Here is a 27,419-nt window from a genome sequence, read left to right as displayed (position 1 = left end):
CCATCAGGGATCCCCCTTCAGTACCTCGATTGCTTTGTTAGTGTATTTTTCCCTCCTCCCAATCTCCCTAAGCAGAGTGAGGCCAGATTAACACGAGAGAGGTTAAAAACAGGCAGAGCAGTCTTGGAATCGGGTCCGCTTCTTGAATAGCCAGCTCCAGATTACTCAAGAGCCCCGAGACCCGATTCCCGAATGGATGGTGTCCCTTGGCCAGCAGTCGCCGTCCCCCTGTCTGCTTGGCCCAAACTAAAAACTGGAAGAGACTTGCTTCAAAAGTTGCCAGCCTACTTTTACCTCTGTATTTTTACTTCCCTCTATAGGAGGAATGTGCAAATCACATCTGTGCTTTACACCGATACAACCGAACACACCTGCTGGCCTGCGGGACAGGAGCCTTTGATCCCCTCTGCGTCTTTGTCAGAGCCGGCCACCATTCAGAGGTAAAGGCACAATACGCCCCAGAAAGCAGGTCTCTCTCTCACACACGCACGCCCTGCTCACGTTGTGCAGAGCCTGGAATGGGGACTGTCACGTGTGCAGGATCCGTTTCCCTGCAGGATGGGAAATGCGCGAGGGATTCCCACTCAGCAGGCGGCCTCAAAAAGGCAGACCGATCACTCTGGGCCTAGTGTTTACGCCTGAGAAACGAGTCCCACAAGGAGTTGCAGGAAAGGTTTGGCTAGTTAACGGGGGGGGGGGGGAGAGGTGAGGGCCGGGGGCTCGATCTCAGAAAAGTTCAAGAAAACCAAGGGCGAAATATCATCTCATTCAGTCGGTGGGTACATTTGATTCGTCTTCACAAGCTGTAAATTTGAAAAGGCCATTTCATGCAACTGTCGTATTGCTGAATGTTTTCTATTCTGAGCCAGTTTTCACTGGGGTGACGCTTGTTTTGCCATCTCGCTTCACCGGTTTTGCTATCCATTCTGTAGAATGGTAGAAAAAGTTTATTTATGGTTGCATTTTTTTTTCCTTGCAAGGAGGAAGAGTAATCAGTCAGATACACTGTTTAAAAATGTCCTAATTCTTAATTAAAGAAAATAATAATGTGAATGCTGGTTTACTTACTGTAGGGTTCGATAGTCATCTGATCATTATTACTGCTTAGCAGTGGTTCCCAAACTTTTTCAGTCCACCGCCCCCTTGGTGCTACAAGCTCATCCTCGGTGCCCCCCATTTTGGGGTGGGATTCAAATTTCTGTGGGCGTGGCCTAATTTGAGTGTGTGACTTGCTGGTCATGTGACTGAATGGGCATGGCTTGCTGGTCATGTGACTGGGTGGGTGTGATTTGCTGGTCACGTGACTGGGTGGTGTGGCTTGCTAGCTGGGCATGCTTGCTGGTCACGTGACCGGGTAGGTGTGGTTTGGTGGTCATGTGACTGGGTGGGCATGGCCACTTAAGTGGTCTTCACTTAATGGCCGGTTGTTTAGCAAGTGTTCTAATTTATGACTGGCCTCCCCAGAGATACTTGACCTGTTTTTGGAGTTTTGACAGCCATGCACACACATACACACACACACTCCCTTCTAACCCTGCTGGAGCAGGTGATTGGACTAGAATCAGCAAAGCATCTCTGATTAGATTCTAGTAGTGAATAAAATCTAATCAGAGATGCTTTGCCGATTCTTGTTGATTTGTTTTATTTGTATCTATTTTATGTTGCTGAATTGCATTGACATGTGTGTCCCTTGTGCACAACCCAGAACCTTTTGTGATTCTTCGCAGCAAAAATCACTGACCTGTGGCTTTGCTCTACTTTTCAAACATGCTGCCACTGCCCCCGCCCCCGCAGATCCACCCCATTGAGCCCACTGCACTGGAGGGACCTGCCCAAGCAAGTCAAGTCAATGGGGTGAGCCTGAGAGAGGGAAAGAGAGAGGCGGGGAAGAAAAGAGAGAAAAGGAAAAAAAAGAAAAAGGGACAAAGAAAGAGGGGGAGATGGAAGGAAGGGACAGAAAGAAAAAGAAATAAAGAAGGATGGAGGGAGGGAGGAGAAAGATAATGAGATACCTATTCTAGTCCAATCACCTTCTCCAGCAGGGTTAGAAGGCAGTATGTGTGTATGTGTGTGCGTGTGTTCTCCTTGTAATTTACTGGTACATTTTGGTTTTGCCTTCTTCAGAATTGGCACTGTAATACATTGGGGAAAAGTAATTTTTAGGGTGGAGATCTGGTCCAATGGAACCTATTTAAAGCCTCAACAAAATGTGAGAGCTTCCTGATAGTCTTGACCATGTTTCGTCCACAAAACCTTTAATAGAAGCAAAGATGTTTCAATGTGGAAAAGGGCCTCAGTCTAAACTAGGCCTCATTTCAATCTGATGCATCAGGTCTCTCTCTCTCTCTCTCTCTCTCTCTCTCTCTCTCTCCCTCCCTCCCTCCCTCCCTCCCTCCCTCTCTCCCTCTCCCTCTCCCTCTGAGACTGGCTTTGCTCTACTTTCCCGATGTGCCTGCGGGGCTGGTGCTTCAAACATGGATGGATGGATGGATAGAGAGAGAGACAGGTAGGTAGGTAGGTAGGTAGGCAGGCAGATATTTTGGATGAATAGTAGGTAGATAGATAGATAGATAGATAGATAGATAGATAGATAGATAGATAGATAGATAGATAGATAGATAGATAGATATGGATAGAATTAGAATTAGTTGGCACCTATATCAAATTGTAGGAGAGAGACATAGGATTAAACTCCAACTAATTTTCCCTAGTCACAGCTGCCAATGCAAAAAGAGAAGAGAATTCATGAATTATTTCTCTGGGAAATATTTTGAACAGGATCTTTTCCTTCTTAAGATTTTGAAAAACTCCTAGTTGCTTGGAGTGCAATCCATGAGTGATATTTAAATTGATGTAGAAATTCTTCATACTGATCACATCTTTTTGTCAGCAGTTATTCCGTGATTTGAAAGCCTGGTCTGAATTGGTGACATAATTGTAAGAATGCCATTTGTGTTTTTGCCTGCACACTTAATCTGAATACATTTTATTCCTAGGTTGTGTATGTATGGATACTCTAGGTAAATCGTGAGGATACCTTGCCCTGCCACTTCAAGGCTGTCATTGGCTCTTAGTTGTAGGTTGTCAGCAGTGATAAGGTTTGTGTAGGTAAAACCCTGCAAGCAGATTTACCCAGGCAGGACAAAATTAAGCAAACTGTTCCATATGTTTGCATTGCACTCATTCCTCAGGCAATCCAAGGTAAACATTACAGATCCAAATCTTTGGGGTCAAAACTGTGTGCCTGGGTATTGAAAGATAAGGTAAAGCCTTCTTGGAGTCAACTTGTGTGGACCGCTAGGCAGTTTCCTTAGCCGTGATGCAGAATCTGTCCGCCACGTTTCTTCCTCCTTCCATTAGTCTGTTCATTGAGATGCCAGGCCTGACCTTCCCCATTCCAAAGGCCCCGGAAGGTCTGCTGGGGGCTGCCCTCCAGAGGCTTGCCAGATCAGAGGAGTATGACAACACAGAGAAATATGATCCAAGATACCTTTTGCTATTCTTCAGAATACATTTTGCTTCTGTAGCATTCCTGATTGCCAACTGGGACTTCCAGGTGTATCCAGCACAGTTATCTTTGGAGTAAAACTCCCTGGGGACAGAGGCTTGCTTGCTTGCTTAATAGCGCTGGATGCTAGCAAGCCTCTCTGTGACGCTGTCCCAACTTCAGCAGCTTTGGGGCTGCCTCTCCGCCGCCGGCAAAAGGGACTTCTCCTGGATCAACCAGGGACTTTGCGATGTCCCTGGGATCCACAGGATGTGCCTCTCACTATCACCGTCCCTACAGGATGGTTTAGGTCGTTTGGACCGGCCGGGGCGAAGATATCGGCTGCAATCTTGGAGCTCGATTGCAGATCGTACCGTTGTGACGCCAGCTCCTCCCCTCTGGCCCAGATAATAACTCTTGTTACGTAGTCAAATTAAGGGCCATGGGGGAATCCGTTGGAGTGGGAAGAACTGAGGTGGCCGCTGATCCCAGCCAAACGGAGGGAGGGGCTTCTGGTGGGCCAGCTTGGCTTCCAAGGCAGGCAGCAGGGGAGATGAAGGGGGGAGGCCGGACATTTCGTACTGCAGGTCTGCCTTGTCTGTGTGACCCGATGCACTTGGGGTGCCAAATAGGTCCCCCACCCACGCCTGGATATTTATCCAGATCTTCCCTTGTTGTTATGCTGAGGCTTTAGCCTCCGGTAAGGTTCCTCGGGAGGAAACGGACAAAAAATAGGCTCCCACCTTCCGGTGTTTATGTCCAGATGATGCAAGGCCTTCGCCCAATTTCCCCAGCGGGAGATCCTCGGGCTTCAGGGGGAACGCAGGCAGGGCTTCTTCCCCTCCGGCAGCCCTTCCCTGCTGCCCTCTTGCCCCTGGGCTCAGTCGAGGCCGGGCCCAAGGCCAGCCAGATCATTTGCAGGGGTGGGAATGAAACCCAGAGACCCTCCTCCATGGAAGTGAGCAGCCAGCAGGGGCTCCTCCTCCCCGGTATCCCAAGGCACCACCTGGGACTGTAGGAAGGGAGGGTGGGCCGGAGAGAAGGCAGCTGACCTTCTGACCAAACCCTTTCAGAGACTGTGGGAGGTGCTCCTCACCTGCCTTAACGCTTCTGCTAAGGAAGAAGTGGGGCCAGTCCCTAAACCCCCTGCCCCCCCAGGCGAGGAGCAGAGAGTCCACGTCCTCGGGGGGGGGGAAGGGCAGACCGATCCTTCGGCTGAGGGGCCTTCAGAGACCCCATCAGGGGCGTCTTTTCAAGCCTTTCCGCGGGATGCTGGCTGCAGGGGCAGCTCATTTCCCCAGCTTTCTCAAGGAACTGTGAAGTAAACTGATAACAGCTGTTGGAGGATCCAACTGTGTATTATGGGATGCCAGCATTACGTGTGTGTGTGTGTGTGTGTGTGTGTGTGTGTGTGTGTGTGTGTGTGTAGAAAGGGAAATAAAACTGACAAGGTGAAAACCTCCACATTAATTGTCCCTCTGAGCTGTGTTGTTCCTCCCTCGATCCATCTGACAAAGGAAGGAAATGCAGATAAAGGAATGTGGCTGTATTGATGATATTGGGTGAGTTGCACCCGTCAGCGGGAGGGATTGAGGGATGGGTTTCCCCCTCCTGGCAGGTGGCAGAGCGGTTGCATAAATCCATCCGCCAAGAGGAAAGGAAGGAGGGAGCCGGCCGTGGGACACCTAAATTCCAAGAACAGGCCTTAAAATCCAGAGAAGTCAGGACCGATGGAGAGAAGGGCAGGGAGCCTCATCACCGCCTGGAAATTGAACAATGCGAGGAGAAGGTGTTTAGTTTGGAAAGAAAAGGCAAAGAAAATACACGATAGCACTCTTCAGTTACCTGATGAGAAGCCAGAAAGAAAAAAACGGAGACCTCTTCCCTCTCAGGGTGCAGGAAATGGAATACGACCGAAAGTTGAAAGGTAAAAGTTTTTCCCAACAGAAAGAATAGCTCAACGGTGGAACCAATGATTTAGGAAGGTTGTAGATGCAGGTTGGATTAATCGTCTCAGCGGCCCTTTCCAACTTTATGCTTCTACTATTTTCATTGAAAATAAGCCAGGCCAAAGCAATGAATCAACAAGAGGCAGTTCTGGCTTGTAAGGGTTTTTAGTTGTTAGTTTATTTACTTCCTATTTTCTTCTTTATTTCTTTTCTGTTATACCAGCCATTCCCTCCCTGGCGGCAGGCTAGTTGCTCCTTTGCTGTAAACATCATTATAAATAAATACCTGGATAATGCCAAAATTCGACAGCAATGTGACTTTTTCATATGAATTTCTGTACAGTCATAGATCAGAAATTAAGATAAAAATCAGAACAAGACGCTTCAAGGCAAATTAATGGGCACAAATATCATTAAAAAACGAAGCAACATGTTTATCAAAACTTCATCAAACATCATTTATCCAAACCTATTACTGATTATACAGAGAATCTAATAGTCCTTTTCATAGATATCACTTTGCAAATTTTTGCAGTGATTCTGATATACCAATCCTTTAATTAAAAAACGTAAAATCTATGCCTGGAGTCAGTTCACACAATTGCTAATATTGGGAGAAATTAACACCCCCTGCTAGGTAAAGGTGTAAAGGACAAACAGGTCCACTTGTCTCAGTGCTCAAATAAGCACCTGCCTTTTGTGAGTGATGTTATTCGGCTTCCCCCCCACCCCCCCCCGAGACCTTCGAAGAGAAGGGCACCCAACGCCCCTTGCAAACGCCCTTCTTGAAGAGCAGGAAAGGTGTCATAAAAAATACTTCTGGGTGGTCTAAGGGAGCCACTGACATCACATTAATGATGATTGAAAGTTTGAAATCTGTTGTCCTGTAAATTGATATAATAATTCATCAATGTATACATGATGTGTATAAATTTTAAAATGAGATGAATTCTCTAGCAAGTAAACAATTAAAATAGGAACTAGCCCTGCGTATTTGATTATAAAACTGGAATTGTGTGTCAAATAACACAAAAGGGGCCTAATTGGTAGTTTTCTGGTTGGTTGGCTTCTTGACCAGACAGTGAGCTACTTAAGCATAAATACACCCTGACTTTGCACAAATATTTCCAGGGAACAAATGGGTCACACTTCATAAGGAGAGGGAGGGACGGCTGACTCCTGTTTGATCAGCAAAACCAGATGCTCCCTTCCCTTCCCTTGGACTGCAGCACGAATGAGGTCATTGGGAAACGGATCCAGGAGAAATAATTGCACAGGGCTGCAATTGTTTGGACTGCAAGATGATACGTCCAAAAAGATAGTTTTGAAATAGCAAAAAATAAACATTTGTACAATCCTTGCTTTCAGCTGGATCTTGGTTTGGGTGGGTCACATTGCTGAGAAGCCACAACCTTCTCAGGACAGCAAGCAGAGCCCATCAAGAAAGAACGCAAAAAACACCAGAATTGCCTTTCCCTCTCCTCTAAACTTCCGTGTCTGAACTGAGGCTGCCTGTGTAGGTGGCTGCACACATCCAGACACTCACGAAGCTGCACAGGGCTTGCTCCTCTTAGTAAGTTTGCTGTCTTGAATTGCAACCTGACAGTTTATTCCAAAACCCTTCTGACTGGCGGCACAGAGAGGTCTGGTTTTCCTTCTCTTGATAAAAAATGCTGTAAAATGTTTTCACTGAATCCCCTGCTAGTTTTCATCAGCGCCATAACAGGATAATCCCAAATATTTTTTATTTATTTATTTAATTTATTTGTCAATCGCTTACAAGATAATAGGTATAAGTATAAACATGAGTAAGAATACAGGAAATAGGTACGATTAAATAGGGACAATAGGACAGGGACGGTAGGCACGATGGTGCGCTTATGTGCACCCCTTACAGATCTCTTAGGAATGGGGTGAGGTCAATTGGGGATAGTTTGAGGTTAAAGGAGTTGGGGTTAGGGGATGTAACAACAGAGTCAGGTCGTGCATTCCAGGCATTGACCACTCTGTTGCTGAAGTCGTACTTTCTGCAATCGAGTTTGAAGCGGTTTACATTGAGTTTGTATCTGTTCTGTGCTCTTGTATTGTTATGGCTGAAGCTGAAGTAGTCATTGACTGGTAGAACATTGTAGCAGATAATTTTGTGTGCTATGCTTAAATCCAACTGTAGGCGGCATAGTTCAAGGTTGTCCAAGCCTAAAATCTCAAGCCTGGTGATATAAAGTATTCTGTTGCGAGCAGAGGAGTGTAGTATTCTTCTCGTGAAATATTTCTGGACTTGCTCAGTTGTATTAATGTCTAATAGACAGTGTGGATTCCAGACAGATGAGCTGTATTTGAGTATTGGTCTGGCAAAAGTTTTGTATGCTCTAGTTAGCAATTTGATATTTCCAGAGGAGAAGCTTCCTAAGATTGGATTTACAACTCTTAATGCCTTTTTGGCAATGCTGTTACAGTGAGCTCTGGTGCTTAGGTCATTTGATATGAGAACCCCAAGGTCCTTGACAGAGTGAGGATCATCAACGAGGTCATATCCGCCTAATTTATATTTGGTGTACTGATTTTTTTACCAATGTGTAGGACAGAGTATTTGTTGGTCGAGATTTGGAGTTGCCAGATGTTTGACCATTCAGACACATAATCAAGGTCTCTTTGAAGAATAGTAGCATAGTTGGTGGTGTTGAGTAGTTTTACGTCATCCGCAAAGAGGACGCGGTTGCTTACAAGGTGATCGCAAAGGTCATTTATATAGAGTATAAAGAGTGTGGGTCCTAGAACGCTGCCTTGGGGGACACCGCTGTTAACTGGAGCAGGGTTTAATAAAGCGCTCCCTATTTTTACTATTTGTTGCCTGTTTGACAGGAACACAGTAATCCATTTATGAAGGGATCCAGAAATACCATAAGAGTTTAGTTTTAACAGTAGCTTTTCATGTACCACTGAATCAAAGGCTTTGCAGAAGTCTATGTAAATTGTATTTATGTGTTTATGTAAAATTATATTTATGTAAAAATCAAATAGCAGAGATTATTTTCTTACAGTGATTTTATTCATACAAATCTTTACAGGTTTTTTTTAAAATCCTTCAACTATCTCTATTCCTTTCACATCCCCAAAGTTTCCCTCTGACCATTCCAGGGAGAGATCTATTTAAAATCTACACAACAACCCAGTAGTGGATCTCCAACAGATTCCAACAGATCTCAGACGTATCAGTTTCATTATACATAATTATGTTTCCATGTACACCATTAGCTAATTAACTTAATTTCCTATTTTTATTAGACCAGGACTGTTTTCCCCCTTGACTTTTTAGGTTTTTCACTAATAATTTGACAATGTTTGCCGCAAAGTTCAATCTCTGGGTTTTAGCTATATAAACTTGCCGTCTACAATTGTTAATTACAAAATCTACATTTGGGGGATTTGGGGCAGATCCAAAAATAACTACGTCTTCATCAAGTCTCCCCCCCCCACCTGTGTTCTTTCAGTGATTAATAAATGGATGTTAATATGGGAGAAGTCTTCATTTTGTTTCTACTTCAGGTTGAATGATCTTAGATCAGCTTGACAAATACCTCTTTAGATTTTGGTTGGCTTCACTCCTGCTGAGCTCCACAATGTGGTTGCTCTACAAAGCACCAGGCAACTGGAATAAGGAAGGGGGGAACCCTGTACTTGAAAACGGAGCCTAAGTATCGCAAATTACCCTCGTTTAAATCACAAAGCTCTGTAGTCTTTTCCTCCCTTTCTCAAAAAGGTTACTATATAAGAGTTCCCTCATTTTGTTCTTCTCATTTAATCCCTCCTGTGGCATGCTGATTAAAAGGCACAGGCGCTGACAATTATATCTTCCTGCTTTTCTTCCTGAGTCCCTGACTTGCAGGGGTTATGGACCCGGAGAAAAGGCAGGAAAATAGTATATCCTATTCCCCACCCCCACCAAGAAACGAAGCAAGAGAATCCCCATAGCGAGAAGACTGGGGGAGGGCAGCCCCTCGCGATCCTGAGGGTATGTATCCAAGTGGGATCGGGATGCCCCAGGCCTCCTCCCTGAGGACGCTTCCTTTTCACCCTGGCCCTCCAGTAGGTGGGAGGAAATAGGAGCACTGCTATTATTGGGTGGTCTCTGGAGGGGATGTCCTCAATTACTGCCATTAACATGAATGTAATTTAATTCAACAATTAGGAAATGTTCAATTAGAAACCCTGTGTTTGGGCTGTAATGTTGATCATCCAGGTCTCTCCTCTTTAAAAAAAATGTGACTGAAAAATACAATCAAGTTTAGGTGACGTGTTTATGAAACCATGTTGCTTTAAAAAGTTTTGCGGTATTAAACAGAGGATTAGAGCAAACGCCTCCTTGGCCTCTGCTTGGGAACATAGTGGGCTTATCATGCTGCAGGACCCCTTGTCTCCAGGGGCAATCTTAAACACCCTTTGCAGAAGGGTGTCTACTGGACAAGGGCTCGTCGCTTGAGCTTTGACTTGAGCTTGACATCAGTAAATCACCTTTGTTTTTAATGCCCACTCTGGCTCCCCTACTGAAGTCCTAACTCAAGGACCCTGGGAAGAGGAATATTCTAGCCCTTTCAGGTGAAACCAGCAGAGAGCATCCGTTACTTCCTGCTTCTCTGATGTTCACCATCCAATATGATGCAACGGAGAAGAAAAATAATAAAAGCCTGCAACTTTTCCTCATTGAATGGGGGAAAGTCCTTCAGGGGCTACCAACATTTGGGGTAATCTCTGAAGATGTAAAACAGGCTAGCCAGGAATGTGGTCCAGGGTGCTTTGAGGTTAACAAGGAAGCTCTGCAGATTCTGCAATATTTTAAATCTTTGCTGTTTGGGATGAAACCTAAAATATTTGAAGCTGAATGGAATATTTTATACTTTCATGATATCTGTAATCATGAAGGTTTTTTTTAAAAAAGTATTGGCAGTGTATGTCAATACTCCTCTGCATAAGACAAAGGAAATATTTGGATGCTAAAACTTAGTCAAATAGTCCCAGTTACAATAAAGCTTCAATTAAGTGAACCATGTGGGAGGAAGATTTCTCACTTTAAATCACTTTTATGATTTCTTGATTATGCAAATGACTTGATCCGGAACTACTAATTGGCTAAATTTGCACTAATTCTTCTAGTATTGTGTTCTGATTATTTTGGGGCCCTGCTCAGTTGCTAAGTAATAAAATAGACACATCAAGAAATAAGCACAACTTTAAAAACCCTGAAGGCAGTTTCCATACCCAACTTATTCCTCTTAACTTAGAGGAACCATAAAATCAAGCCTGAGTGCTTTTAATTCTTTGTCTTTTCTTTTTTCTTTTGGCCCAAACCTCATTGAATAATCTGCCATTTCCCCCTCTGAGTGTTACTGCCTCCAGCCAAACCATTGGAGAGAGGGAGGGGGGGCTCAACATGACTAAGCTGGGTCAGGAATTAGGTAAATCCTGCCAAGGGTCAATTTTTCTTCCACATTTTCTCCTAAATGGCCAGGAATGGCTAAATCACAGCATGTGGCAGATCTGGAGTGTAAAAATCCAGCCGGTCAGTCGATGGCAAAGAAAATCAGCAGCAACATTTTGCTGGCCCCTAGCAGTCACCCGGCATTTTGCAGTTCAGATCTGGTATCCCTGATACTGAGAGAACCATTTTCTACTCTATTGACATCGACACGCATAAATCATCCACGTAGTGGGGGATGGAGGGGAGGAACCAACCCCACTAGGTGGATTGTATCAGAGCCATCCGATGCTTTTTCTCACCCTGTCCTGGAAGGCCAGTATGGAAAAACTCATAAAAATAGGGGGGAAACTCTTGAAATTTTGCAGACGGCTTCCCCGATGAAAGTGGACATCTGCAAATTGTTATGAAGTAGATGCTTTGCTTTCTGTCTAATTGGGGGCGGGTAGGGTGGGGGGAATTCTGCCAAAGAAACATCTCACAATTTTAGAGAAATGTAAATTTGTGGTCTACCTTAACTTTGAAAGGTTCCTTGAAAATGTAAGCCATGTGATTCAATTAGTAATTGCAGCTGTGCAAACACCCTGCAGACAACAAAAGATGGTAAAAACTGCTGCCGAGTTGTCTTTTAGGCAAAGCCAACGCAACAAGTATTTCCCATACAGCAGGCAGCTTAAATTGTACAAAGAGAGAGAGTTTTATTGAATAGGAATGAAACATAAAGGCAGTGAAAACTGTTCTCTACAGTAAAATCACTAAATCAACACAGGCTTTATTAAGTGAAAATATTACTATATTTTTGTGAAAACAATTTTCCCCTTAGAATAAATGGAAAAATTCAGAGGGAAAAAAAAATCCATCATTTAATTTGCCTATTGGGTTCTTTGCTAATTGCTGATTCATATATATATATATATATGTATATGTATATGTATATGTATATGTATATGTATATATATAAGCAGAGATCTGTATCAATTAAGCAGAGCATGAAAACATTTCCTTAAAACAATTCAACAGTTTGTTAAAACAACCTGTACATATCAGGAACTCACGGGAGGCATATCTCATTAAAATAAAGTTATAGTCAGCATCCAGCATAATAGTTTTTAAGAGGAGAATAATAGCAATTGGTTTTTGAAGAAATTATCTATATAAAATTATGTCATGTGTTGAAAAAATGCTGAAATTTGGAATATAATATTTGCAATATATTCATATATTTGGAATATAATTTAGAATATAAATATCTAATATATAAATGTAGGCTATAATAGTAGATTAATATAATGTAATCAGTAAGATCATAACAAGGCAATTAAGTGGCTGGAACTAGAGCAGTTTGTTGCTTTTTCTTTCTTTTTTCTGGATTTATAACAAAATGAGAGATACTCTTCAGATATTCAGCATCTTTGAATTTCTGTTTCCTGCAAGCAGACGGAATATACATGCTGCCTCCTATGGCCTGGTTGTGATCACCCTGAAGAGGCAAAAATGGCCCCTGAGAGCCTTTCTGGGTTTGTTCCCCGGGGGGGGGGGGATTCAGCCCATTTCTTATGTCCCATGTAGTTGAACGATGGGTTTGAAAAGAGCCCCAGCTTCTCAAAGCTTCCCTGACCTGATTTGTTTGAGGTTCCCCTGTAAGGAATTTCCAGGCTATTTTGGTCTTGAAAGACAGGCAGTGGGTAGGGAAAAAAGGCTCCAGCTCTTTCAGGGAGCATAACGGCACCTGGGACTCGGCTCCAGAATACCTGTCAGTTGCCGTCATTCCTCTCCCCAAATTGTTTTTCCAACGTTGACTCTTCCATTCAACCTTTGGCTTAACTACGTAGGGCAATCTTCCATGTGCTAACTTGGAGACAGTTCCTACAGTAGAATATAGAACAAGAGGGTTGGAAGGGACCTTGGAGGTCTTCTAGTCCAAACCCTCTACCATTCTGGACTAATGACTGTACAGTCTCTTCTTGAAAACCTCCAGTGATGGAGAAGTTTCTCCTTGGTTCCAGGTTGCTTTTCTCCTTGATGAGCGTCCATCCGTTCCTTCGTGCCCTGCCTTCAGGTGCTCTGGAGAATAGCCTGGCCCCCTCTCGTCTGTGACAGCCTTTCTCTCGGGTACTGGAGGAGTGCTGTCAAACATATTCGCATCGAAACATCTCTGAGGGGTCCTTCATTTGAGCAAATCTGCCTTGGTCAAGCCGAGTGCCCACCTCTTTCACCACCATTCTTCATTTCAGTCCCATCCTCTTTGTGTGGCTTCTCCATCCTTTAATTTTTAAGACACCAGGAGACAGGATGATGACAGCGGCAGATTTGAGAATTCTGGGTTTCTTACAAGCTGGGGTAAGGCACACCCTCCCCTTGACACAGCTTTGGTCTTTCTCCTTGCCAACTATTTATAAGGAAGAAGCTCTAAGTCAGAAAGAGAATGCATTTCTATCTTGTTCTTTGTTCTTTATGATAAGGAAAAGAACCTATCCAATTATAGTTATATACAAAAATCCAAAGTATTTCTCACAGACAATAATCACAAAATAATCAAATAGATTCTTAAGCACAAGCTTAAAAATAAACAAGGAATTTACATCTCCAATTTACTTGTCTGCCGTTCCTAGGACTTAATGTATAGGTCTGCTTTGTTTTTTAAAAGTAATGCTGCTTTCGGGGGGGGGGGCACTTTTTTGTGCTTTACAGCTCAGCTAATGATATTTTAAAATTAAAGATGGGAATGAGATGCCTTCCTTCCCTGAGACGGAGAAGTGAAGGGCACCTGTTAAATATTTGCCCCCCTTTCATTCTCTTTGAAATAGACATGAGTTCATTAATTAGAGAGATCAAAGGAAATTCATCCAACTTTGATCCCGATTTATATAAACTCCTCATTTCAAACAGGGATATGGGTGGAAGAGAAGAAGAGTGAATAAGTACAAGCAACAGCCCTTATACACAATGCCTTCGTACCACTTGGGTTGTTGTTTCCAGATTTGTGTGATGTCACAGTGGGGGCTATTTAGGGAGGCTTCTGACTTTCTTCTGTTTCTCTCTGGATTTGGAAATTGCAAAAAAGTTCCCCTCCCAGTTGGAATTGTTGAATCTGCAGCCCTTCTGGGTGATTGATTTCCTCATCGGTGGAAACGACGCCTCTTCGTGCCTCCCTCAGCTGAGCTCCAAAGCCGCCCTCCATGGGTCCCACCCGTACAGGCCGGGTCTCCGGCTGCTACGACTAGTCTCTTCCTTTGCTTACAGCCGGTATCCTCTCCCCTCCAAACTGACCCAGGCTGATTTAGCAACACACAACCCCGGTCACAGCTTTGGGGAAGATGTCTGGTTGCAAAAACTGCCTCCATACCACAATGACATCCACGCCATTTGCAAAGTTTATAAAGGCAAGAGCAGAATTGGGGGCTTGGCCACCAGAAGCGCCAGCATCTGCCAGGGTCAAAGCAGGCAAAATGATGGACACGCCCCTGGGTCTCCTACGTTGCCTTTTCAGCCCCTGTGCAAACGCCCCTGACCAGGACGGGCCTCCCACAGGGACCACGACTTCATTTGTGGTGCTGAAAGTGAAGTTGTTATGGGTGGATACAAAGTCATCTAATCTGATAACAAAACAGGCTGCATTCACATCAGTGATGATCTTGATGGTTCCACGCTTGAAGGGTAACTTGATGTATCCTAGAATGTAGAATAGAATAGAGCTGGAAGGGACCTTGGAGGTCTTCTAGTCCCGCCCTCTGCTCAAGCAGGAGACCCTGTACCATTTCAGACAAGTGGCTGTCCAGTCTCTTCTTGAAAACCTCCAGTGATGGAGCAGCCACGGTTTCTGAACGGCAAGTTGTTCCACTGGTTCATTGTCCTCACTTAGGAAGTTTCTCCTTAATCCCAGGTTGCCTCTCTCCTTGATTGGTTTCCATCCATTGTTTCTTGTCCTGCCCTTCTGGTGCTTTGGAGAAGAGGTTGACCCCCGCCCCTCCTCCTCTTCTTTGGGGCAGCCCCTCAAGTGCTGGAATGCTGCTATCATTCCCTAGTCCTTCTTATTTCTAGACCAGCCAAACCCAAATCCTGCAACCGTTCTTCGTATGCTTTTGTCTCCAGGCCTTCGATCATCTTAGTTGCTCTTCTCTGCACTTTTTCCCAAAGTCTCAACATCTTTTTTGTAGTGGGATGACCAAAATTCGTTGCAGTATTCCAGATGGGGCCTTACTAAGGTTTTATAAAGTGGTACTAATAACTTCACGTGATTTTGATTCTATGCTTCTGTTTATACAACCCAGGATTGCATTAGCATTTTTGGCTGCTGCCACACACGGCTGGCTCATATTCAAGGGATCATCCACTAGGACTCCCAGGCCCCTTTCGGAGTTTGAGCCAGGTTTCGCCTAATCTCTACTTACTCCATTGGTTTTTCTGACTAAATGTAAAACTTGCTTTTCTCCACTTTAAAATTCATTTTGTTGGAAAGGGCCCGTTGTTCAAGTCTGTCGAGATCTTTTTGGATCCCGAGCTTGTCTTCGGGATCCAAATTCTTGTCTCCTGCCTCAGCACATATGGAATTTCAACCTTCTTAAGGCATTGGTGTTGTCATGTAGGTAGGTGGGAGTTCTGGTGGCATAAGGTCTGTGTCCATGAAATCCCGGAAACCAGAACATCCACCTGTGACGGTTGAGACCATGAAATGCCTCAGGGGCCTGAGAAGTGGAGGTAGGGTGTCTCCAGCTAGGTGTGGACTTGTATGTCCTTAGGAAACTTTCATCAGATTGCAAGGCCTCTTCCTGATGTGCTGCTGCAGGATCTGAGGACAGAAGTTGCTAGAACGTTGCTTCTTAGCTTCCTTGATTCACCAGTATTCATACTGATAATTATCCCTGTTTATTCACTTTGTTTAATTATGACTTCATTGTTCTTGAGGCCTTGGACGGCCCCTCATTCTGCACCACTGAGATGGCTGGGCGATGGGATTTCTTTTATTGGCGTTTGTGTCTCCAACTATTGATCTATAGTTTACAATAAACCATGGGTTACGACAAGGGAAAGGCCAGTCCATCCCAGATTTACAATCTTAAAATGGTGCCTCTTCATTTCCTGCTTTTGAACAGGCTTTCCTTTGGGGCAGAAAAACCTGAACCATCTTATTCTGTGAAGTCAAAGTGTAATCTGTACTTAAAGATTGAAACTTTTCACATTTTCTCTTTCTTTTTCTTTTCTCCTTTCTCCCTTTCTCCCCTTTTCTGTTTTTTTCCTTTATCTGTTCCTTTTCATAGAAAATGAGCAAAGGAGAATTAATATTATGTGTTTAACTACTAAATGATTTTTTCCTCTAAGAAAGGCATTTTTTAAAAAAGTGGTGGTAATTTTTATAAAATTATTACTTAATAAACCGGTCCGTCGGATTTTCTTTTTCTGCATGGGTGGAAATGGAGGGAAGAGAGTTAAATCTTTACTTAAAATATCTGGATGACGCATTTCAGAATATGCGCAATGGAGTGGGAGGGCAGGTCCTCCACCATCTTAGCGTCTCAACCTGGACACCAGAGGGTGTCATGTATTGTTCTGACTAGATAACACATCTGACACATCTATTACCTTTGATGGTTTTTGTTCTGCAAGTATCTCTTCTAATACTCTGTGTACTTTTTTTAAAGGATCATCTCTTTCATCTAGAAGCTCACCGATTAGAGAAAGGAAGGGGCAGATGTCCATATGCACCAAGTTCTTCCTTCATGTCCACTTTATATGGTAATAACCTAAGAACTCTTTTCCATTCGCACCCACTCTCTATTCCATTTCTAAATGCATCCGTTCCTTTCTGGTTTACTTATGTCGGGTTCTGTTGGATTCACTCACAGAGTCTCAGAGTTGGTCTGCCACCCGTCTCGCCTGTTGCATCACGCTGGGGAAACGTCGGCTGTTCTTCAGGCATTGTTACCCTGACTGGCTGTATTATTGCAATCCATTATTGTTATCTGTCACGTAATCTATTCTGAATGTGGGAGAAATCCCGGCCCCTTGTTTCAAGAATTCTCCTTTGGAAATTCAGTCCAAAGCCTACCAGGAATGGAGGCTACGGATCTAAACATGCTTCTCCATAACAGGAAGCTGCCCAACGTTCATTCCTGCACTTTATGCAGAACTCATTCACAGATCCCTTTAGCAAACTCACAGTGTCGTTTGGAAATGTTGAGACAATGCCCATCCTATATTATACTGTATTAAGATTGTCCAGCGCAAAAGGCACCTTTGGAACCATTTGGGCTAAGATAGGATTCGTTCCAAGCTATCAATACAGGCAGGGCAGTGAGCCGCCCTTCATTGCGGGCCCATGTGCTTGAATCTAGGCCAAGCTCAGAAAAAACATGGCCCAGCGAGAGGGGCAGGTAGCCATGGTTGGGGCTGGATGGCCTTAAGCCAGCATGGCACCCCCATCTCCAGAGGAGACCGCAACCACAGAAGAGGGAGCTGGGCTTCAGCTATACTTGCACAGGCCTTTTGAGACAAGTTCAAGATGGCTGCTCTTTTAGTGCTCATCTAATTCTAGTACAAACAGTTTAGAGCTTATCAGTTTTGTTTTCTCACAGAGAAAAACGGGGTAGAAAATGTGTCCTCACAGAGGCTCCTAGAAATGTCTTCTCTTCTTTCATTCTAGTTTAGTGTAGGGAAAAGTAAGCACAGAGAGTCAACTCAGAAGAAGAGGGAAGATTTTTCTTTAATCTCACCTATCAGGTTTTGTCCATTCAAGCCATCCATCCACACATTGGGATTTATTTCGGACGCTTGGTGCACACAGATGCTGAACACAGAGCCTCTCTGAAGCCCCTTCAAGCTTTTTCTGGGGTTTCACAATGTTTCCCAAAGTGTAGTCGTTGTTTTAAAGAGCTCCAGACAGGTTTGTGTGTTCCAAAATATTGTTTTAGAATTGAGTCCAAAGTACTCAACAGCAGGACAATCAATAGCCTCATGGCACGCGTTGCCAATTTAAAAGACATTGCATGCATTTATCTTTTTTTTTTAAGAAGCCTCGTGATTCAGAGTAACTTTCACTGAAATGTCTGCACTACAGCAGAAAAAAATGCAATATAATCTGGTTTTGTGGTTTTGTGTGCCTTAAATTAAAATATTGGGCAAACTCCAATCAAACTTAAGCTTTCCTAAAATGAAATTATTTTAATGGATGAAATTTAAGCACAAATTTTCCTCCGTAACAGAGAAGACTTAAATTGTGCTCCTTCCCTACCACTTTTATTTTGTTTGGTTGCTCGTTTAATGTTTTCTTGTGAATTAGCTTCAGTTTTTGGAGAGATTATTTGATACTAAGGAAAAACAGCAAGGAACAGTTTCTACTTTTGAATGAATAAATTCTGAATGACGATCAGAAAACAGAATAAGTTTTCAACCATGGCTAATGCTATATAAAAATGTTAAATGATTGGACATATTCCATAAATAATTTTATGACTCAGATGTCTAAAACAAATGAATTCTCCAGTCTGCTTTCCATAAAACAACTTCCTACATTGGAATGGAGCTGGCTGGCGGGTTAGCAAAGACCACACGGGTTAAAGAAAGAAAGAAAGAAAGAAAGAAAGAAAGAAAGAAAGAAAGAAAGAAAGAAAGAAAGGCTGTGTTCTTTAGGCGGATGGCTTTTGACAAAGGCTGGTTCTCTCATTGGCCTCCTTTCTCCTCCGGGATTTTCAGCTGCTGGGACTGGGGAGTAAGTGGTGTACCAGTGGTGGCAGGGCATCCCGTTGTTTCCAGCTACTGGGGAGGGGGTCAGGGTGGGTATTCTGGAAGGGGGGAGCAAAGAAGGTTGGGGGGCCTAGATTCCCAGCCAGTCCCTGAAGGCTTGAAAGACGTCCCATTGCCCAGCTAAATCAAGCAGGTACCCAGACGAAGCTGCACCCATGTGGGAAGGCGCTGGAGATGAAAGGGGCCGTTTCATACTGAGAGGAGGGAGGGGACCCTGCTGCGTTTCCCCAGGGAGAGGCTTTGTACGTTGATGGACAGCCCAGTGCCAGGCAGGGTCTCCCGTCAGTCAGGTGTCACTCAGTCAGCAACTGAGAAAGAACTGAGGATCTTCCAGGGCCGTGACGGTGAGGTGGCTACATTCAAGGCTTCAAGTCAGCCAGACCCTCCTGAGGAAAGGCTGGAAGGATGTAGCAAAGACGCATGGAAACGGGGAGGAGATGTTTCTTTTTTTCAAATGGTGTTGAGTAAATATAATCAGAGGCTGTTATCACTACTACACCAAGGTGTCCTCGTTGAAGAAAGATCTAGTCCTGTATGTCGATTGATATTTCAGTGTTCTAGAAAATGCTTGATCAGACCATTCTGGGTGAGCACAGACATTCTCACTGAAAGTAGATCTACGGCCAAGTAAATACAACATTATTAATTATAGACCTCTAAAAATCCTACTACTGAAAAAGTGCTGACTCTTGTGCCTTGAAGAAGAAAATTGCCAGTAAAAATGAGTTTGAAATACAGTTGCATCTTTTCTAAAGAGCTGAACTGCATGTTAAATTTCTCAATCGATCATTTAACGCTTGAAATGGGCAATTAGTTATATTTTTTATTAGCTAGCTATTTGTGGAGATGGCTGCAGTTACTGAAAAGTTTCAAGAGATGTTTGGTTTGTTATCTTTGGGTTTCCCAACCCCAGAAAGAAAACGCAGCTTCCTCCAGAAAAGTCAGAATAAAGATGGCCACTTGTGGGCCACCAAGACGGGAGACCTTTTGGCCTTTGGAGGAAGCGGTGGCTCAAGCTCCTGGAAGAGGCCAGGAGCGCCCACAGAGAGCTGGCACCACCAGGGAAGGCCAGGGATGTCAGATCAGGCTAAAGAAGCCCCAAACTATAGAGCAGGGAAATCACAGGTATGCAATAGTGTAGATAATAGAGATAGGCAGAAAATTTTATTTTACAAAGACACACACACACACACACACACACACACACACACACTCAGAGACAAGTCTAGGCAGCAATACTACAAGGTAAGAATCTAGAACAGAGAGAAAATTCTCTTGCAGAGACTGAAATGACAAACGGTTTCTGAATCTGCTGTGGAAGCCTGGGAAAGACACAGCTGCTTTCATGAGTCATAAGAGAAAAGCTTCAGATTCCTATGGAAACCAAAGGTTTTTCCTCTTATGTGGGCCTGTTTTCAGATATCATGAAAAGCTAGTCTGGGGGAGTCCATTGATTGGAATCCTGCTGGCTAAACAATCTGGGTCATAAGGCTAAGCACACACACACACACACACACACACAAAACTTCTGTATTTCTGTAGATGTCAAGGTTATATCTTCTAAAGCTGAGAATTAGAGAATGTGATTACATAATTATTTTACCGACTCTGCCATGAAGTACCACCTCAGTATGAGCTGCTGAAATTTATTTTGTATGCTAATATTTTACTTAGCTTCAGGACCTCATAAGTTTGAAAACAATATTTATTCAGTATTAAGCAAAACCTAAGAAATAATAATACATTTATGGATGGAAATAAATTTCAGAGTCTACCTAGTAGAGAGTTTAAATTATTCAAGTCATTATTTAAAATCATAGCATAACTGTTTTCAAATTGACATAAACCAAAATTAAATCCATCCTTCTTGGCAAGTAAAATTTAAAAAAATGTGTTTGTTTTCCTTCAAGTTTAGAAAAGGAAGAAAATAAATATATGATTGTGAGAGAAGACCATTCTTTCTGTATGGGAAATACAGTATATTCTTTCCACTATTTTGTGGCTTGGCTGCCATCTAGCGGTAAATGTAAATGTTTTGATTCCACGGATATCTATATTTTAAGAAATGAATCAGTGACCTATACATAATCTTTACTGCCCTTAGCTTACATTAGGAAAAATATAGAGTCTAAATATTAGATTACTGAATCTCTTCCATATCTCTAGTTACTCACTTGTATAATATCCCACTATTATATATTAAATATTTGTTTTGAGGTCATAGCATACAGTATTTATATCAACATCAAACAGGCTTTCCCACATATCTGTAAAGTTTGGAGTTACAAGATGGGTTTGATTGCTGCCCTGTGTTAGGAGAACCTGAAGAAATAGAAGCATCCACTGACTCCTTTCTGCTAGCCTGGATTTCAATATGCAACCGTTCTTGTTGACCGAAGATGCTGGGCCATTCTGGTACTCGACTGAAGTGCCACACGCCAGAAGTCATTTGGGGCACAGATGTCTTTGTGGTAAAGAGGGCCTGCAGAGTGTGGCTGCCCTGACGAAGAAGGAGCGTGTCTGGGGTTGGAGAAGAAGGTTGAGGGGCAGAGCAGCAGGTGCCAGGAAGGACCCCGGAGAGGGAGGGAGGGAGGGAGAGGGGGGTGCCTCTTATCGGGCCTAGGCAGACTCCCCAACCCGCCTCCTACCCTGCCTGGCCTGGACTCAACTCACGGGCCAGACCAGGAGCAGAGCTGGGGATGTCTCAGTTTGGGCATATTTGGGCCAGCGTACCCAAATGGGCTCACAATCACAGCCTGCGATACAGGATTTCTAAACTTGACTTCACCCTGCAAGGCGCAGACAGACACACCCGCAGGGGGGCGCTTCCGCTGAGGAGGACACTTCCATGCTGGGGTCAAGGGAAGCCCACGCCTGGGGCTATGCAGTCAATAGGAATTGAGCCAGGCTTGCTGGAGGCCTTCCTTAACTTCCTCCCATGGTCTCTTTGGTCTTCAGAAAATGAACTGTTTACTGGACTCTACAGTGACTACTGGGGGAGAGACGCCGCCATTTTCCGCCTGATGGGCCGCCTGGCTCACATCCGGACTGAGCCTGACGATGAACGGCTGCTGAAAGGTACAAAGGGCTCTAAGTAATCACGACAGTGATGAGGACCAAAGCTGTTTCAGGGCAACAGGTTGGCCTCCGCTTGTGTGGAGCCTCTGCCGTAGGTCTTCTCCCCCAAAGCAGGGTGGTCAGCCCTTACGTTGTCGTCACAGAGACGGGCCGTGATACAAGTTATTTTAGAGAGGTTCATAATCTCGTGTGGGACAATGCAAGTAGAAGTCACGCTTTGCAACTGGAATTGCAATTGGAATCACACTTTGCAATTAGAATTAAGCAGTTTCATCCATCCCATATCTCACTGTCTCTTTAAGAACCTAAATTTGTGAGTTCCCACATGATTCCGGACAACGAAGACCGGGAAGACAACAAGGTGTATTTCTTCTTCACCGAGAAAGCGTTGGAGGCAGAAGCAGCTGCCCAGGCTCTCTATGCCAGAGTGGGCCGAGTCTGTGCGGTAAGAAACACTTCTATGGCCATCAACTGGGATTGGCTGCTTTTTTATTTCTTCCTTCTTTCCTTTTTCTGCTGTATATTTAATTCAGCTTTTCCCAGCTGGACTCCCATCAGATAGGTTGGGCTTTTTAGTTCTAGAACGGGTGAGCCTCTGTTTGTTGGTATAATCCCCAAGAAGGGAGATTTAGGAAAGCTGGAATGAAGTAAGAAAACTTTCTTTCTCTCTCTCTCTCTCTCTCTCCCCACCCACAAGCCAAGCTTGGATTGTGAGTCCAGCCCAGTCTCAGTATCAGCCATCCCAACGGCCACCCACCTCAGTGTGACTCTGGCAGACCTCCGTTAGGCTCGTAGCGGGTGGGCATCAGAGAAGACACCAGGGGCAGCCTAGAAAGAAGCCCCTTTGAAAGAGAATGGAAAGAAAAAGCCGCCCCTTGTGTGTAGAACTGAACGCAAAGTCCGTGTCTGCGCCTTGTTTGAATTCCAAAGCTCCATTTTGTATTGCGGTGGCCCGAACAGGTCGGCCGATCCCACCAGCTTCCCACCCCCTATCTGCCTCCTGCCTCTGCTCAGCTGAGGGGGGTCTCTGAGGCTCACGAGGGGCCCCTCCAGCATCCCCCGTTGGTCCCGCGAGAGATTAGAGGTGCCCCTTTTTAGCTTTCAAGCCTCACCAACACGCACCTCCTTCTGGGAACCCTTGCCTGCAGGGCCTCCGCTCGGCTGTGACCACTAGGGTGTCGTCTGAGGGAGGTAACCTTTACTTCCATACAAGACACTGACTGGAGGGTTGTTGTTGTTGCGCTTTTTCAACTTTTGTGCATGTGTGCAGTTTGTGTTAGTTTGTGGTCTGGTGCTTTGCACTGAGCCAGAAGGGATGGACGGAGTCATGTTGTGTAAATGCACAACTTGGCGGAGTCTGAGAAAGGCCTTCCTTGCCTCCCTCCTTCTGCTCCTCAGAATGACATGGGAGGACAAAGGATGCTGGTGAACAAGTGGACCACTTTCCTCAAAGCCAGGCTGGCCTGTTCGGTCCCAGGGATGAATGGCATCGACACGCACTTTGACGAGTTGGGTGAGTGACGGGGTTGCAAAGGCCAGGAAGGCAGAGCCCTCAGAGTCATCATAGTTGCCTCACTGCGTTTCAATATTTCATGACAGGAAGGTCATGTTAACCATAATAAACAACAAACCATGGCTTCATGCAGCCGCCATAGTGGCAAGGTTCACACCTTGGGCAACAATGTCACCTGCTTGGTTTTGGCTTAGCGTTATGTCTGAATGGGGCCAGTGTGGCTTTTTCAGCAAACATTGGTTGAAATAAACCCCAGTTCCAAATAATGTGTGAACCAGTTTCAATTGGCATATTTTCTTCTTCCAGTTCAGTATCACAGAAGAGTCAGGAAGCTCTCTCTCCTGTTTTTAATTAGCCACAGCAGTAATAAATCTTCTCCTTCACCTTGCAATTCCAACAGAACACGAGACTGACCCAGCCTGATGCCCAAACTGGGGTCAATAATAACCCTACCCTAGAATTAAGCACGTGAAATTATTGCTTTGCTAGGTAGTATAAAGGAGCCATTTGTGTATTTATTTATGTATATTGTTAAAATATCTAATTTTAGTGCAAGTTAAACTGCCATTTTTCCATTTTTGCAGAGGACATATTTTTGCTCCAGACTCGGGATAGCAAAAACCCGGTGATATTTGGACTCTTCAACACTACAAGGTGGGCAGATATGATGTGGGAATGTCATGAAGACCCTGATGTACAGTCCACAAGACCCCCCACCCTACCCGTCCCCTTAGCAAACGAACAAGGCAATTAGGTGATAGTGATACAAAAATGAGCTTATATAATACACTAGGATTTAGTCCTGGACAATAAAAGGGTTGGAATGGGGCTAATGGCTTATAACCTGTAGGCAGAATCTTGTCTCATGAAGGGGCGCCTGAAGAGGGTCCAGGTTGAATTTTCTCTTTAGGGGATCCCAGATCCCAGCCATCCCTGCTCTGGTTCTTGCCTTTCATACCAAAAGAAGTGATTGCAGCCCTCGATTTAGGCAGATACATTTGACAGGATGCTCTTCAAAGCAATCTGCCCATTTCTCCCTGCCTCTCTTTTCTCCCTTCCTTCTTTTCAAGAATAAAACCAGCAATGCACATTAATACACATTTTGGAACACTCAAGAAACAGGCAATTACGTGTTCCTTTGAAACACTAAACAATGTTCATAGCAACCCAACACTGTTGGCTGAGAATTAAATGCCGGCTGCCTGAGGAAGCCCTCAGGGCTGCCCCGCTCACCAACAGAGGAAAACTGGAAACAGGGACACCGTTGTCCTTTGTCGCCACTTCTCTGGCACCGAAGCTCCCTGACTTCCCTCTCTTCCAGTAATAGAGACTGCTTACAGGGAGCAGCCCTGGACACGGCGGAAGGGAAGGGCGTCCAGCAGCTTCCACTCCTGAGAAGGCCTGAGCGAGGGCTTCCCAGGGGGAGGGGGAAGCAGGCGTGGCCATGTTGCAACACAAACTGTCCTGCTCGGCTACTGCCTGGGCAGGTCCTTCTGTGGGAATTGTCCGTGGCACAAGGAGACTGGAGAATGGTGAGGGAGCGAGCCGAGGTTGAAGCCGCTGCTCTACAAAATGGTTACGTAACAAGAAGCTTTCCAGCAAGGACTTTCAGGCCTTCATAACCTCCTCCCCTTTTTGCTTTGCAGCAACATATTCCACGGATACGCGGTCTGTGTCTATCACATGGCCAGTATCCGGGCGGCTTTCAACGGACCCTACGCTCACAAAGAAGGGCCTGAATATCACTGGTCTGTGTACGAAGGCAAGGTGCCCTACCCGAGACCTGGGTCGGTGAGTTTTCGGTGTGGGCAAAGGGGTTTCTTCCCCTTCGAGAGAGACGAACGTTCCCTGCTTGAAATGGCAGGAATGGAAGCGCCCCGCACGGTGTTTCTGTGCAGGTGCTTTGCTGACTGCACTGAAGTTGCCGAGATTTGCTTTTAGAAAACTTGGCCCTAATCAGCTCAGCCTCCACTGACCTCGCAAACCAAGGTCTGTTACAGCAGGAAGAAGCCACAGTGGCCAGTTGCACAATCAGAAGTTTGGTTTATTTTTTATTTTAAAAGAGGTGTGAAACTACATTATATCTTATTCAGCAAACCACCATTTTAAATGAAATTTGACAATTTATTTATCTGCTCATTTTCCCAGTTTAGCTACAAGAAAGCAATGGGAAGCATTTTCATCTTCGTTTTTGAATTAAGGATGACTATTTTTCCTAATTCATAATCTCATCCTTGCAGAAATACAGAGAAATTTTGCACTGAAGAAAGAAGGACCTGTTTGCCCAGTCATTGTAGATTCTGCAAATCTTCTACCTAAATGTTCTATCTAAGTACCCCATTCTTATTGAAGAAGTTCAGTCACAGCAGGCCTGCGGTTAGCCAACACCCTGACGTTCACTGAGCTGTATGCCTCGGCCCAGTGAAGTTGAACAACTCAGTTGTACCAACTGAGGTGCGAAAGTGAGAAGAAACCGTGGCAGGCCTGCAACTGATTCTAAATATTGATCCGTTCTGGACTAGAACTCTCACTTGAGCAGTTGTTGAAATCACTCAAACCCATCAGCATAATTTTTTGAAACCCAGAGTGGAGATTTTGAAATTACTGAATAATATGAGCGAACTACTTGTGTGGAATATGATGACCTAGTTATATTTTATAAAATATAGCACACAAACATACACCCCCAGCTGAATGTCACATGCTTAAATCTTTCTGAGACAGACTTTTTCAGCAGGATTTGGCCTTCAACTGAGTCAATCTGCAAACAAACCCAGACCCTTAAACGTCTGTGGAGAGCCACAACTTCTGCCTTTTATGACAAGCAGCTGATGGAAATTCTGCTGCTGGCTGATGAGAAAATTAATTTTCAAACCATCAAAGAGTCCAAGCAAATAGTGCAGAAGAGCTCAGTCCCAAGAAAAGGAAAATTAACCCTGCCCCATTGGACGAGCGTTGGAGTTTATGATTGTCAATTATAGTCTTGCTGCAAGTTAAAAACGAATGTTTCCAGTAAACATAAAGAGTATTTGATTTCACTTTATTGATTGAAAATCCCATCTCAGCGGGGAGAGTCTGCTACTGAGGCTGGGTGTGGAATGAAAAACCACCCTGCTTTTGAGGTATGGATGAAGGAAATGACCGCTCGGCTCTTTCAAGCAGAATCCCAAAGGGTCCCAATTAAAGAGCCCGGAAGGGCCCAGGTGGGCTAAAGCACAGTGTCCTCTCCGGTTGCTGAAGGAGTTAAAGGCTTCCTGTCCAGAAGAGCCCCTGGTTTAGCTGCTCATGAGGCCGGGGTGCAAACAGGGCTTACTTGGGAGTCAGCCCCAACCTCCGGCCCCAATTGAATGACTTTTAAGTCGACACATACAAGACAGCAGCATGAGCTGATTTGCTCATTAAGTCAGCCAGCTTGCTTGCTTGTTTCTTATTGACTCATTACATTTATACCCACAGACTTCCAGTGGTCTACAACAATAAAGAGCATCAAAGAAAGACAAATGCAAGCCCATTAAGTGGTCAATTTCATTAAAAAAAAAAGAACCTCAGTCGTCCACACTAGGGGGTCTTGTGGGCTCCGGTTGCACCCAGCAACAATTCCTCAGCCTGGCCTCTGGGTCTGTGATGACCCAGGGTAGGATACAGAAGCAACAAAGTCACAAAAACAGGTGAAGTCCCTTTAAAATTCCTTTAATTTGGCTTCAAAGGTCCAATTACCATTGACCCCCACAAACAGTTGCGAAAAGGAAGAACTGTTCAAACTCAAAATACATATAAACTATCAATAGAAAAAAATAACAACACAAATCACACTGAAGCAATTAAGAAGACCAGGCAGGATAAGGGCTTGAAGACATCCACAGATATCAAAATACACACACTGGGAAGGATGCCAGAACTCAGATAAGAATGGACAAACTAGAAATATTTTCACGCTTTGCTTCCAGCAACTTTGCCATGCTCAGTTTGTCCTTTTAAACAGTCCTCACAGCTGCAGCTCCTCCCCCGTAGAACATGCCATTCACGTTTCTCCCTTATCCGTTCCTCCCTGCATGCCCTAGGATGGGGCGGGGATGGGCCTGGGTCTTCCTCTGAGGGCCCAGCCAGCCTGTGCCCTTCCCCAGCCTCCTGTACAACCTCCGGAGCCACACTCCCACTCCCTTGTCGGCTGTTCCTCCT

The 27,419-nt window shown here is 44.5% G+C and overlaps 1 protein-coding gene across 1 annotated transcript in view; it reads left to right on the top strand.

Moving 5' to 3' along the window:
- Positions 1-27,419, top strand: part of SEMA3E (semaphorin 3E) — a 106,946-nt gene that overhangs the window by 69,041 nt on the left and 10,486 nt on the right. The window contains exons 4-10 of the mRNA XM_087933902.1: positions 321-440; positions 16,549-16,642; positions 21,608-21,727; positions 22,030-22,172; positions 23,126-23,240; positions 23,825-23,894; positions 24,887-25,031. Of these exons, the coding sequence (XP_087790028.1) occupies positions 321-440; positions 16,549-16,642; positions 21,608-21,727; positions 22,030-22,172; positions 23,126-23,240; positions 23,825-23,894; positions 24,887-25,031 (807 nt within the window). The remainder of the gene's footprint in view (positions 1-320; positions 441-16,548; positions 16,643-21,607; positions 21,728-22,029; positions 22,173-23,125; positions 23,241-23,824; positions 23,895-24,886; positions 25,032-27,419) is intronic.

The sequence above is a fragment of the Pseudonaja textilis genome, chromosome 5, assembly GCF_049901715.1.
Source record: "Pseudonaja textilis isolate UNSWEBS1 chromosome 5, rPseTex1.2, whole genome shotgun sequence".
NCBI classification, from domain to species: Eukaryota; Metazoa; Chordata; class Lepidosauria; order Squamata; family Elapidae; genus Pseudonaja; species Pseudonaja textilis.
Note: the sequence above shows the minus strand (reverse complement) of the source record. Positions and strands in the feature narration are given on the sequence as shown.